Source organism: Hippoglossus stenolepis, chromosome 16, assembly GCF_022539355.2.
Source record: "Hippoglossus stenolepis isolate QCI-W04-F060 chromosome 16, HSTE1.2, whole genome shotgun sequence".
In the NCBI taxonomy this organism is placed as follows: Eukaryota; Metazoa; Chordata; class Actinopteri; order Pleuronectiformes; family Pleuronectidae; genus Hippoglossus; species Hippoglossus stenolepis.
Window position 1 is genome coordinate 6,857,560 of NC_061498.1, and position 14,811 is coordinate 6,872,370.

Genomic DNA, 14,811 nt, shown 5'->3' on the forward strand with positions numbered 1-14,811 from the left:
CTTTCAGAGAATCACTTCCTGATTGGCAATTTAGAAAAGTTGTAAACTTCATGGGTCTGAAGATTGTGTCGGTAACTGAAATAACACCGGTTAAATAAATCATTCAAACTTACACGTGTGAACAGCATTAAGGCAAATTCAGTTTCATTTTATGAAAGACAAGATCTTCACTGCAGATAAACCCTGTTTGATAAACACAAAGTTATCTCACTTCACTTTGCGCCATAGACTGTTAAAAAGCTCTGCACACAACATCCCGGCACATACACAATAAAAAGTGACAGTATATTGCAGAACTGTTCGAGGAGGACTCACTAAGGACAAGGAATAAGTGCACTCTGGAGCATTATCAAAGGCCAAGAAAACAGTCCAATCCAAACAGCCAGGTTTATAATGGGCACAGCACTGTACCGCCAGTCTAGAGCTACAGCTACAGGGTGTATTAACGGAGCACAAGAATATATTTTAATAAATGTGAACTGCTTTTCGTCTGCCTACCAGCAACAGCTCGTGTGTTCCAAATGGGTGTGAGCAACTGTTGAAAGCAACTGTGTCAATACCCTCGACAGTCACTTAAGCCTCGACTGCGAGTCCAGTCAACAAATGTTACCGTTCACCTTAATGTGCGCTAGAGGCGAGCCGCTAAAGGAGTCGGATCTGTCGTACTTGTTGAACTCCTCTAAAATCCTCAAGGCATCGGAAAGGCGTGTAGATTCTTCCACGCTGGGTCGAGATCCGCTGCTTTCCACCGTGAGATACACATGAGGTGTAGTGAAGCAATGTTCAGAGCAAAGCACAGTCCCCCGGCTTATCATTGCTCAATCAGCGCCAGCATGCTTCCAGAAATAGATGGGGGTGAGGGGTGGAAGGAAGGCAAGGGACTGAAAAGCCATTAACTGTATTTTTATTTTTTTTTGCTGAGGAAGGCAACATTACCATACGGCCTTGGCGGCTGGCGAGGACCACAAGCTGAGCTGAACACCACCTGTTTTGATGACAGGCGAAGGGGGTACCGGGGTGGGGTGGGCCAAGGGGTGTGCTTGGCACCGGATTAGTACCAATAATGGCACTGGCAGTGTTTCACTCTCTCTCGGCCCTCACATAACTGCACGCTTACCCCATTCCCTCTCTCTTTGTATCTACTTTGCAGATCCCACTCTCAGTTTACTACTTACTTAGGTATTCTCAGTGCTGTATTTTAATGGCATCCTCCACATCACACTTTCACACACTCTATTTTTATCACTATCTGCCCTCCACTCACACCTTGGGATGTTTGCGTGTTTGGGAAGTAGAGGAATATATATTATGTTATAACATTTTATATTTTAAAATGAAAATTGTATTCTTAAAGGTAGAGTGGGTAGGTTGTTTCTTAAACCCTTTTATATCTTATTTGTTGAATACATCTTCACATACCGATAGCCATCTGGCCCTTGCAGGACTGTAATAAACACAATCATTTCATCCACTGACGTACCTGTCTGTCACTAACCAACTTGCCCGCCTGCACCTCTACAAGCCGCAGAGACGCACGCCGCTGAAGCAGAGACGATAGCCAGAAGTTAGCGCGCCAGTCACAGAGAAGTCGGCTTATAACTGTTGTCAGGCAATGTGCGTTTATGTGGGCAAATAGGAAGGGATGGGATGTATCGGTTGCTTGTTTTCAAAGTGTATTGGGCTCTTGCTAGCTCTTCTAGGATTACCAACCCCAGCTTTAGTGATTCACATGTATTGTAGGTAAGGGTCATTTTGCCTTGAACTTACTTCAAAGCAAATTGGTGATGACAACATACATTCAGATAAAATTCAAATTTAAATGAATTAACGACAAAGGATTTCACCGATATGTTGTATTGATTCTCAGCCTGTGCAGAGCAACAAAACCTGCAGCTGCTCTTCTGCCTCTAACACCATCTTGGATAGTCTAGTACCGAGTTGTGATGTAAACAGTGTGTGGGGCTGAATTAGCTGAGGGTTACAGCCATGACAGGTCAGCAGTCTTTCACAGGGCTGACGTATAACGCAAAAACAAATATTCACATTCACACTAAAGAAGAAAATGAAATCACAACCCATCATCTGTTCCGCACAAACATCCACCTGGGTGATCATACATGCACACGCGCTGTGCCACAGACCAAGATAAACAAAACACGCCCCCCACCACCAGACTCTGTAACACACACGGACGGTGACAGCAGCTGAGATAAACCCCTCGGAAACGCACTGAACTTTACACAGCCCATCGAGCGCAGAGTGTATCAGGGGACACGCAGACAGACAGGCGATGATGAGCCAGCCCCAGTGGGAACATGATATGCCAGCAGGGTCAGGGTGATTTCAGTCAACCGGCTCTGGCACGACACAGTCCAACAGCCTCTCATCAGTAACACAACACAGGTCTGAACTTCAGCACTGGAAGTTCAGACGCTGGGCGTCCAAAAAATGCATTTTACTCTCATGCAGCAGAGTGACATTTTTGCTAAATTCATACTTTCAAAAACTACGACTGAACAGTTATGTCTGCTACCACAAACCCTATCTGGATTTTCAACTTTGCTATCAAGCTAATTATTAGTATTAATCATTACATCATTATTACGCAACAATGTAAATGGCTAATAGTGTGTGTCAAGTTTTGAATGAATGCTTTTAGAAAGAGCTTATTTTAATGAATCAGATTCAGACTTAGCTTCACAGTTTGAACCAGTTCAGCTCAGCTAACTTTCTTTTACTTTCCCACCCCAGTGCATTACAGCTCTCTCTTATTATCTACATGTGTGGATCTCCTTCTACCCTGCATAGTTATCCATTAACAGGCCATATCCTTGAGGACACTGGGTGAAATGTAAGTGGCCAGCTTGGCATTCAGTTACACACTCCAGAACATGTTCCAACACTGTTTTCCACTACTGCGTGATCTGTTTTATTACTACAGTTAATTATGACTCTGCTGACTCCCTGCAGGGAAGATTTCTATTCTGGTCTCCTCTCGAGAGGTCAGAGGTCAGAGGAACTGCACCCTGGAGCTGGGAGGGATTCAGTATATTGCTTACAAGCACTTCGGCATTCTGTTTTTCATCGGAGCAGGTGTCTGCCTAACCTGTCACTCACACATTGTCATGGGCTGGTGATGCAGGGAAAGTTACTAAAAAGCAATTTTTGTTTTTTCACACTCCCCTGAACAAGATGGCATTTTACTGGTACAGAACCAGATCTGTGTTTTCATCAAACAGGAGTTTTCTATAAATGCTTCTGCCTGCAGTACAAGCTTTCTGCCCGTGTGTCTTGTCCTGTGTGCCTCTGAACTGTATGTGATAGCAGAGCAGTCGAGTCATGCATCTGACACTGTCACACTCCCTGTATCCATATGTGTAATGACACTTGGCCCAAGGGCAACTGTTAACCAACGCAGGCTGCACGGCATGAACAAGTGTTGCTGCGGGCTCATGGTGACGCCTGTGAACAAATGTATCTAGGTTACTGGTGGAGGATATTAAATGTGTCGCGGCTTTAGTTCTGCATAAGACTTATTAACATAAGAAAGTAATGTGTAGGACTCTGTGCTAAAGATATCTCAATGAAGCCAAACAGGTGATTAATAATGGATGTGGGTGTATTTAGAGAAAACCTGATTCTCCTGACTTCAGGGGATTTGCCCTGACATGTTAGAAAACCCTTAAATACTCTGATATAATGTCCCTTAAGACCTTTCGCAATCACTTAAACCACAACAACCAATGACAAACTGGAGAAGCATAATTATTTTCAAGCGTTTTAATACAAACTTAATAAACTATCAGTCCCTCTTAACATGTAAGACACTGACTCAGAATACTTTGTTATACCGTTTGTTTTATCAAGTATTGCACAATGTAGGTACAAAATTAATATACGATTACATTTTGTCCATAATATAGCAAAATTCTTTAAACTCTTAACAGAAAATACAACTCTTATGTTTTTTTTTCCAAAAAAAGCAAATATTCTTAAATCCCACCACTACGGAATATTCTGTACACAATCTTTAGAATAGTCAATGTTTTTTTTTTAAAGATGATTCATTTTATAATTTCAATAAAAAAAGAAAACATAAAGTTGCTGCAGCCATCACAGATCACTGGAGTAGTAAAAAGATATAAATGCAATACCATGTCGTAGAAACAATAGATACTCTGATATTTTACAAACTCTGTACTAAATTAAATTATACAATTAGAAAAAAGACCAGGAAATCCCACTTATTTATGCCAATTCCTTGAAAAACTGGCAGCGTCCAGTTATGTTTAAATACTGAAAGAGGCCATGACTTGTGGTGTGTGTTTATATTTTTTGTCTTTTTTTAATATCTTAAAACAGTCACATAAAAAAAATATTTTGTGCTTGGTTGGCAAAAGAAATGACAATGATGCATGTTGAAGTTTAGGTAACCAAGCTTGGACATCTTGTACTACAAGCTTCATCGTTTAAGGAAAACAAAATAAAAAATAAAGTATAACTCAAGGGGGCAAAGTAATTCACCCTCGGGCTCAAGCTCTTATAGACTCGTAACACAGATCTTACAGTTGACAAGTCACTTTTTCCTTTTATCCATGACATTCTGTTCTTGTTTACACTTTTTTAGACTTTTCTTTTTTTAAATGTGCATTTTTGTTTTGTTTCCTCCCCTCACATTATCTCTGGTCGTTTCTGTGTGAAGTAGTAGCTTAGGTAGTACCTTTACGTGTACTAGTTGGCCATAACTGGCTGGAATTGCTGGTTAGAATACTGCATGTTGTTCAAGCTGAAATTCAAGCCATCCATGAGGGACTTGTCGTTAAGGCCACCGTAGGCCGCAAACATGTCAAAGGCATTGCTGTACTGCAACGGGCTGAGGCTGAGCGAGCTGTCCCCGGGAAACAGAGCGCTCTGGCTGCCCTGGCCCTGCAGGCTGGGGAACACAAACTCCTTGGCATTGGGCGACAGGGCCGAGGGCTTCTGATGCTGCTGCTGTGCTCCGAGGCCCAACCCGTACAGAGAGTGCATGGAGGTGGAGATGGCTTTCTGTTTCAGGAGACTGTTCACATTCAGGCCCAGATTGGTGGGAGAGGTGCGTGCCACTTTGTTCGCTGTACTGCTGCCGCCGTTGTTGTTGTTGTTGCGTCCGCTGCTCTTCATCTTAGTGGAGCCAAACTTGGTGGCGGCGAAGGTGGCTGTTGTGAAGGTTAAGGGCTGCGTGGAGCGGGGCATAAATGTGGGGCTGACTGCTGCCGAGTGGCCGAAAGGGGGAGAGGGCGAGCTGGAGCCCGGGGAGGTTCCATTCACAGGCTCGTTGATGGGCATGAAGACCTGTGCATCGGGATTGAAACTGTTCTTGATTTCCTTGTCCAGATCAAGTCCCCCGCTACTAGCTCCACTTTCGTTGCTGTCATCAACGTACAAGACTTTGACGGGCCCTTTCTCCCCGATCTGATAGGACACCTCAAAGGGGTCAATCCACACGCTGAGGTCCTGGGGCAGGTTGTTGCGGACATCTTCGATGTCCAGTCCGCTCTCTTTGGCTGCCTTCTCCACCACAGGGTCCACCTTCTCCCCCACGTGAATGCATCTGAATCCTGAGCCCTTGTATGGCTTGTCAGGGTACCAGTGTCCCTCGTATTTCTGCTTCAGCTGGCGCTCCAGCTCCTCGCCGAAAATGTTGACCCGTCGCCTTGGCAGTTTGTTGTACAGGTACGAGATGATGAAGTTGAGAGCTACTTGGATTTCAAGCTGCATAGCTAACTGCTGAAGTTTACCGGGTGTGTGAAGAACAGGTGTGTCTGACCTTGAGTGTGTCCACTGGTTCTGCTTTGTTTATCCGTGGTTGGCAACACAGATGCTCTCCGTGGCAGGATGGCAAAAAGCAACCGGGACAAAACAGGTTTAAAAGCAAAAGTGCTGGTTTTGTAGAAGTGGTGTCCTTCCACGGGGTGAGATATTATTTTTTTCCTGCAACAATTGGGAGAGAAAAGAAAAAACGTTTAATCATTTGCTTCGAGAGTTTAACATAACTTCACAAGTAGATGCACATTTTAAATCTCCACAACAGATCCCTACAGATCATCTAATCTTTTGAACACTTTAAGCCTTTCATTATTAGGTGTCTGTTTGGAGTTCCAGTGATCGTTGCCATTTTGACTGCTGTGAGCTCACATATCATAAGCCCTCACACAACAGACAGACTCACAGCAAACCTCGGACAAGAAATAAACACGCAGCTGTTGACCAAATAATAAAAGATCAACCTTCTTCCTCGTCTGTCACTGGGCTGTGCACATGTTGTTTATCTGTCAAAAAGTAAGGAGGCACATCCACCTCACACCCGGACTCTGGAATCCTGTTACATAACAACACTGGTGAGCACCGATACAGCAGGAAAACTAATGTGAGGTTGTTGCATTTAATTAAGGAAAGACAAACTGAGGGAGTGCTTTTCTGTGCTGGAAATAATTTGGGGAGGAGATCACTGCTGACAATCTGGGGCTGGTTACACAGCAGCACATTAGTCAGATCCCTTGCTACATTAAAAAAGCAATGTCGAAATAAGGAATATGGCAACACCCATATGTTTGGTATTCTTGCACAGACGAGGAGGAAATACTGAAATGAAATATGGCAAACTGCACGGTGACATTCAAAGACACAGACTGTTAAAGAATCGGAGCTGAAGGAGAGGATTCAGACTCTTTGAATACGTGAATGTGGATGTTTTAAATTTCTATTCGAGCTGCACAGGAACAATAACCGCAACGTCCATCTCCTCCCTCCTGGAAACAGTCGCCTGTAGCAGATTCATCACAGTTGTGACATGGCTACTGGTCTTAATTCGTTTAATTAAAATAAGCAGCAATGTTGCTTCCTGTCAGAAAAAAAAAAAGGTGCAACACGGTGGAGGGACACGTTGTAAATTCAGCAGCACAGGTTCGAGTCCGATGGGAAGAGTGTTTTTTGAAAAATAATATTTTTTAAAAAAGGTGTAAAACTATACACTTTTATCACACGTGCACGCGCCAGTGTGCACGCTCTCTCACACACACACCCCTCCCTATCTGACGCAGCAAATCAGCTTAGTGTGAACAGAACCACAGTAAACACATTAAAACACAACGAACACAAGAGGATACTCACTTTTTGTAAAAAATAAGGATTCTCAGTAGTTCTGAAGTACCGTTAGTGAGTGCAAATAGAAAAAAAAGCTAAGTATAAATACTTTCTTCACATAGAGGATATTATCAACAATAGAAAAAGAGTATTCCAGTACGTGTAGATTTCGGAGGATTGACGGTTTGCTTCGGTTGCTGTTTTCTTTTTTTTAATTCTTTTCTTATTTTAAGGTTATTTGGCGTCGCTCTTCCTCGCTCCTCTTCCTCGGTGTGCAGGCTCGCGCAGCGGCTCCCTCCTACTCGGGAGTTTTGCAACTTCGTCCCACTCCACGCGCGGCGCTGCCTGTATTTATAGCCTCCCTCCGCCGTGGGCACGAGGTGGGCGGTGATGCGGTCCCGGAGGTCAAAACAATACGAGCGACCGCGATTGGTCCCGAAGCGCGAGTCCCGCCCTCGACGCCGCCCTCTGATTGGCCGAGGAGCGCCGTCCATCAGACACATGTGATTCTGAGAACCAGGGGGAGGGACGGCTGTGATGAGCGCTGACGTCACAGATAACTTAGGTCTGTGCTGACAGCAGAAATAATGAATGTTCAGACGGAGATTATTTATTTATAAATATGTTCCGGTTTGAGTTGTGTTGAAATAAACTTTTTAATAATCCTGCACCGTGTTGTTATGTTGAATTGTATGTGTTTTACTGACTAAACCTTATTATCCAGGAACATATCAGCTGCTCTAACACAAGCATTTAAGCACATTTTAAAGTATGCACCATATTACCGACACTAAGATCAATAACGCACTTCATCCATTACAGCCACACTTATATCAAATGTGTATTATTCGTGTGTAACATGCAGGGTGTTGAGTATATTATAAAAAACGTGTTGTGGTTTTAGGTGGACGCACAAACAGGAGATTCCCCACAGCGGAACAATACAGCTGGCAGCCGTGTGGGTGGTGCGGAATGCTGTGCGGACAACACGGGCGCTGATTGGTCCAGAGCGGGGCAGGAGCCCTGCGGTGAGTGGTGGGTCCGTATCCAAGGTGCTGATGCAGGCCGCGCACGTCATCGCTCGGCTGAACGCACGCTGTTGCCAAATTTAAAGTGCAAGGAAACACACCGAGGTATAAATGTATGTATGTGTGTGTGTGCATGATGTGAAGTCACCGCTGCACAATGTCAGTGCAACTTTACATGTGTGTTGGGGGGGGGGTGCGTGTGTGAGGATATGGAAAGAAAAGGTTCAGCACTATGTATATTGTATGAAAAAGCAGCAGCTGTCCCATTATTAATGTTGTAGTTTAATGTAAGAGAGAATAAAGTGAGTGTTATCTTAATTATAATACTATATATGAGATGGAGCGAGAGAGAGGGGGGGTAGATATATAGATAGATAGATAGATAGATAGACAGACAGACAGACAGACAGACAGACAGACAGACAGACAGACAGATAGACAGATAGCCAAGGCCCAACATTTGTATTTTTCCAACAAGATCCATGAACTATTCTCTGATAAATCAACAACAGATCTCGCGATGTTAAAGGATCCGCACCAAAACCTAATGGGTTCTTTCCTCACCAGAACTGCACCCTTCCTCCCAGTTTCACGATACCCAGTCCAGTAGTTTTTCTCTAATCCTGCTGACTGACACTCAAACAAGCGCAGACGAAAACATAACTTCCTTGGCGGTGGTGACAGGAAGGCTTAAGAAAACGTTTTTAAAAAAGTAGATTAAAGCAAATCCATATAAGAAAAAGAACTAATCATAAAGTCTAAAGATAGGACTTTAAAAAAATAGATGGGGATGCTTAATGCCACAGTGTTTTGCATCCATCAGTGTGGAGCCTTATTTTTGTCCTCACAGCAGGTGGTCTTGTATGGGAAAGCAGGCCTGTTGCTGTGGGTATATATCCGCTGACAGCGTGGACCTCCAGACATTCTTCATGCACTTAAAGGCTTGCCAGGCGCAGTCATGTGCTCGCTTGTGAGCTGTAAAATGTGTGCGAAAGGGCTCCCACGGAAAACGCACTGGGGATCGAATGTACATGGGAAAGACGGCACATCCAGGCGAGGGGCAGGGTAGAGGAGAGATTAAATGTTTTGACGTCTCAGACTGAAAGTGGGAGTGGGGGGGGGGAGCCAGCTGGCTGCCAACAACAGAGCCACTTCCACAGTCCTGGCGAGGCCTCGTGGGCTGTTTTCCCTGTAAACAGCTCAGTGCAAGCTGACTGTGTCCTCCAGGACCACAGCCCTATAGACGCTCTCTGATAGCTGCTGTTTACGGTGGCTGGAAACTGTGCACGGCTCTTATGCTCCGTCAGTGTGCACATTGTGGTGTCTGTATTTCCAAGTGGTCACCTGACAGAGCAAGGTCAGCAGCCGTAATGAGCCACGCTAAGACGGCTGCGTTGTCTTAGGGTGTAATCCTCTAATGCATCCTGCGCTCGCTGCCACTTCTGTCACTATCTCTAATCCCCCCCGCCTCCCATCGGTCGTCAGTGGTTTGAATGTGGGCAGTGGGAGAAATTAAGGGAAATGAGAAATTTTACCAAACGCTGTGGCTCATCTTCAGGTTTTATGAAAACCAAACTCAGGAGGGGCGAGCTGTTTCAAGGATTGTTTACACTCAGGGAGTATGACACCGAGGAGGTGTTGGATATCCTGGTATTTAAAGATACACCTCCAAGACATCGTATTGCATAAGCAGCATTTGTCAGAAGACCTCAATCTAACATCCCTGTGACGAAAACAAACTTGACTCCCTGACTCCCCCCCCCGCCCCGACAGCACAGACTGTCCTCCTCCACTGTTGCTCTATGACATAAACATACAGGCTCCTGTGATAGGTCCAGATACATAACTCTGCTCAGCAGCAGATATGTGACGAGGCATAATCGACCTCTTCTGCTTTCTCTCTGAAGCAGCAGGGGAGGGAGAATAAAACATGATAATTGGCAAGGAAAAATTCGAGAAGGAAGAGAAATCACATCGGTCTCTAAGGCTCACACACGGCTGCTTCATGTCTGCCTCGCCCCCTCCTCCCCGTGCGTTTTATCCCTTTCACGCCCCCTCGCCCTCCCTCTCTCCAGCTCGGGCGGAGAGCCTTTGACGTCACTGGTTGTTATTACTTAACACAACTCTGCAGAGCGCCCCAGGCACCTCGTAATAGACAGATGCTTCGCTCTCGCTTTGAAGAGTAAATGAGGTGGCGGGTAAGACACGCAGCGAAGGGGACTCAGAATGGGAGACGAACGCTGTGGGTGCTGCTCTGCCAACCAGTCTCAGTGTAATTTGCTTTTGATCTGTTGAATGACGTATTTGCGAGAGGGATTCGTTGGAAATTAAGATGCTCACGAAAAACTGCGATGTCACTTCAAAGAAAATGTCCAGAAAAAAGTTGAAGGAACCCAAAATCCGATTCTCTGTCTAGCCCTCAATATAAACTGATCATGTTATTATGTATGCTACTATTTGGGCGTTTTCACACCTGAACGTCTTCATATCTGTTACAGTGATCACGTTCGATCCGGTTTGTTTTGGTTTTGCATTACAATACATTTAAGACATTGATTGTTTGTAGACGTGTGGCTGACGTCGGCGTATTGTCACTTCAGCTGGTGCATAAGCTAATGTTTATGATTAAAGTGTAAAGAAAATAAGTAATATTTCATTATGAAACAAGAACATGAATGATCCTGTTCACAGGTTACAAATTATCGCATCAAATTTAAATAAATACATTTAATACAGTCTAAAATCAAGATGGAGGATTTTGGATAAGTAATAACATTAAAGGTTTTCTCTTACAATCGTTGATCTCTGACAAATTGACCCAGTCCGTCCTGTGGACCCAGTGACCACAGAATGAAAAGGCTAATTGTCTCAGTACGGACGTAGATATCGATTCAGCGGGGGAAACAGTAGACTGCAGTTAGTTATGTTACCATGGCAACGCAACACAACACCCAGATATCATCAGCATCACTTCACCACAGCATTACCTGCTAAAACCTCACTGGAGCTTCAGCAGCAGACGGCAGTGAGTGTGCTTCATTGTCCTGCAGCCTTCATTCATTGTACATGCTGATATTAAATGTGAAAAAAGAAACAATCCTTTTCTCTAACCTTCAAATCAGTCAATACCTCATTATTCTGTCTCTGGTACATGACTTGACCGCCCTGATAGAAAATCTCATCCACTCAACTTCACGAGTGACTGAGCTCTTCCTGGTGTCACCGGGGGAATGACAAATTGTACTAGTTCTTTACCCAGTCAGTTGTGGCGCTGTGTAGTTAGCGGCATGCAGCGAGTCAAACGCAGCATACATTCACATGGTGGATTTACATGGCAAAGTACTGTATATGTAAATATGGAGGTTATGTTACCAGTTGTCACGGCAGCAGAGAAGCACCGTGTCTCCTGCTCGGCCGCCTTCGTAGCCCACTAAGGCTGTTGCATAATTCATCCTGTGGCAGCCCACCGGGACAACATCCATGGATCCATGCATGAGAGTATCCTAATATTACCCACCCCGAGCTGTGTAAGATGTCTCACTATTGATTCACGGTTACTTTCAGAAACATGAAATATTTTTATAACGTTGTGTTTTCATTCATCCTGCGTAGGGCTGTGTTACTCGTTGAGCCATAGTTTAAAAGTGACGCTATCAAACGAGATATAGTATGAAGTTGAATCGACAGCATCTGTACTTATGTTGCCCTTGGATAACAGGCTGCTTGAGAGACCTACAGTACATATGGAACTTTTCTATAACATGGTACCCTTTTGTTTATGTTGCATAAATAACCATAGGAACTGCATTCAGCTGCTTCTGTACATTCTTCATCTAATTTCCACCTCACTTTGACCTTGTAGCATTAATGTAATACCCTCTCAGACATGAATAACACAGCAGAAGATTCTCTGCTCAGAAGTGCCCACAACAACTCAGAAATCTCCAGAGCATTCAGGTGAGGGGTGGTGCAGCAGGCAGAGCCAGGAGGTAAGGCATTGATTCCGCTGAGGAGATTTTCACGTGTTTTTGTTTACAGGACATCGACAACCGCGTTGGCAATTATCCCCAAAAACTCCCCTGATATCTCAATCGGTGTCTTCTGTGTGTGTGGCACTGCTCTGTGACCTGGATATGTTTGAGCTCTTTTATTTATTTTTTATTTTTTTGCATCAGTCGCACGTTAGAAATGTCGGCTCACCCCGTGGAGAATCCTGAAAATGATTTCCTGCTGTGCTCTCACATTGGCTCCTCCGGACTTTCTGCAGACTCATTACTCAGGGGCTGGCAGGAGATAGTCCGCAGAATGTCCGGAGGCTCTCACTGGAACATTTGCGTTCACAAAACTCTGGAGTTCAGTGCATGTCTGAAAGCAGCTTGTCAGACACAGACACCCACACACGAATGAACAGGTCGGTACAAGTCAGCTGTCCCAACGTCCCTCAGTGTTGTACGTTCTCATGAATGTGTTGACACCTAGTTTTTTTATAAAGCTGATTCTTCTTCATCCTACATTTCTCCTGCTTTTGTTGCTCCACCATCCACCACGCTGTGACATTATGATGTAAAAGGGAGACAGACGTAGGGAGGGAATCAATAATATGCCTGCATGTGCTCTATACAACTCAGTGCAAGCACACACACACACACACACACATGTACACACCTTAGCCCCCAGCTCTCTTTGCCCATAAACTGTCCCAAATGATAGAGCGACACCTCCTGTGCCTCAAGGACACAGAGGATCAATGTAGCGATGAGACGTGGATAGTCTATGGGCAGATAAGGGAAATGTGCCGAGGTATTTTTTGATTCGTCTGTGCCAGTGAAAAGTAACAGCACATTATGTTGACGACTTGGCATCTTTTATTTTCTCCACCCAATTACTCATGACTTTTTAATGCAGCGTCCTCCATTAAGAGGACAAAACAGCAGGACAGGATGTGACATGGTGTAGTCTGTGGTCCTGTGCATGTTCCAAAGCCCCTGAATGAGACTTGAATAGTTGGTGATCTAAATAAAAGAGAGAGAGAGGCAGTAGACCCTCTGCTTTGTTTTCCAGAGCACATTGTGTTATTAATTATTGACAGTACCCACTTACCACAGCAACAGTATAAACAACGCGTTATTATTGTTGTGGATCCGCACTTACCAAGTAAAAGTGTAATATAGTAAAAGTTTATAAAGAAAAAGGGATAACTACAGAAAAGTTACTTTTTTTCAGCACCTTTACATCTTTGTTAGTGTTGTTTTGTTTTCATGTGTTTTTCTTTTTCTTTGATTGGTGTTTTCTGGTGGTTAGGCGGGTCGTCCACTGTGACCGTTTGATCCCAGGCTCCTCCAGTCCAAATGCCAAAGTGTTCTTGAGCAAGACACTGTACAATTGCCCCCAACGACTGTGGACAGTAGCGCTGCAGCACATAGTAGCGCTGTCTGAAGGTGTGTGAATGGGAGCATGTGACTTAAAGCACTGTGAGTGGTTGATAATACTAGAAAACTGCTGTATGAACACAGTCCCTTCACCATTCTGCCTCGTTTCAATGCAAGAACCAAAACTACACAGGAAGAGTTCATTTGTTTTTTTATGCCCTGGCACATTTTTTATTTGTTTATCAAGGATGAGATGGATTATTCAATTTCCAATATAGTTGCAGTCTCCTTTCAACAGCCTTAAGAGTGCTCCTTGCAGATTCCCCTGTTACTTCGCCTGTAATCATTTATTATTGCATTGAAATATATCCAGACATATCAGTCTGTCACACATCAGAGTGGCTCAAATGTCTCCTAAGTGCTCTCCCTTCTCTGCTCAGTGTGCAGATAAGCACACACGTCACATTTATGAAAACCCAGCTCTCTCTCATATACTCTCAGCATTTGGCATTTTTGGCCTCTGCGAAACATCCCGACATGTACGAGCAAACGTGAGCCCTTCACTGTGGAGAGGACACGTTTGCATTCACATTACACTACGTTTACAGCCAGATGTGTCCTTGACCGCCTCCAAATGTGGCCTGAGGAAACCAGTGAGTCCCAGTAGGTGCATTCACACCTGCATACTCAGCTGTTTACCGGTGATTGGCTCAATCCGGACACGTTTTTTAGGGTCGGCGTGACTCTTCGAGGTGTTTGGGGAAGCAATCGTCTCCTGGTTTAAAGAGTGCATGAGGTGAAAGAATGGAAGGAGTGTGGAAAGGAGGGGAAATGCAGAGGTTTAAAGGACAGCTGCGATGATATGAAGGAAGTAGGAGGGGAGAGGAGACAGTTGTGCCTCCAGGTGCTGAGGGTGACCTCTTAGAGAGAGAGAGAGAGAGAGAGAGAGAGAGAGAGAGAGAGAGAGAGAGAGAGAGAGAGAGAGATATGAAAGAGAAAAGAAATGAAGAGGGAGCTGGTGTAGATGGACTTGAGGCAAGAAAAAAGGCAGTGGAAGAAAATCAAATAGTGAGAGTAAGTCCTGTTCGTCAGCAGCGGTGCAGCCACCACTGGCCCCCAACACATGCATTGATTGCTGAATTGACTGTCTGACCTCTGACCTTGCAAATCTATGCATTTACAATGAATAGGTACTTACAGCTGATTTATGCTCCCGACTGAAAGTCTTGTTTGATGGAGCGACGAGCAATGGTCATCACAATTGTTTGATTCAAAACTGGTGACAGCAGCAG

General features: G+C 44.4%; 1 protein-coding gene and 1 long non-coding RNA gene across 2 annotated transcripts in view; both read right to left on the reverse strand.

Moving 5' to 3' along the window:
* LOC118123624 overlaps positions 1–766 on the reverse strand; it is a 28,465-nt gene extending 27,699 nt beyond the window's left edge. The window contains exon 1 of the long non-coding RNA XR_007034898.1: positions 618–766. This is a non-coding gene — a long non-coding RNA (uncharacterized LOC118123624). The remainder of the gene's footprint in view (positions 1–617) is intronic.
* A 2,999-nt stretch (positions 767–3,765) lies between these two features.
* On the reverse strand, positions 3,766–7,458 carry tob1a (transducer of ERBB2, 1a). Its single transcript, XM_035180527.2, has 2 exons — positions 7,150–7,458; positions 3,766–5,970 (listed from the first exon to the last, which is right to left on the reverse strand). The coding sequence occupies exon 2, from the start codon at positions 5,755–5,757 to the stop codon at positions 4,732–4,734; it is 1,026 nt and encodes a 341-aa protein (XP_035036418.1). The 5' UTR covers positions 5,758–5,970; positions 7,150–7,458; the 3' UTR covers positions 3,766–4,731.
* Positions 7,459–14,811: the final 7,353 nt, after the last annotated feature.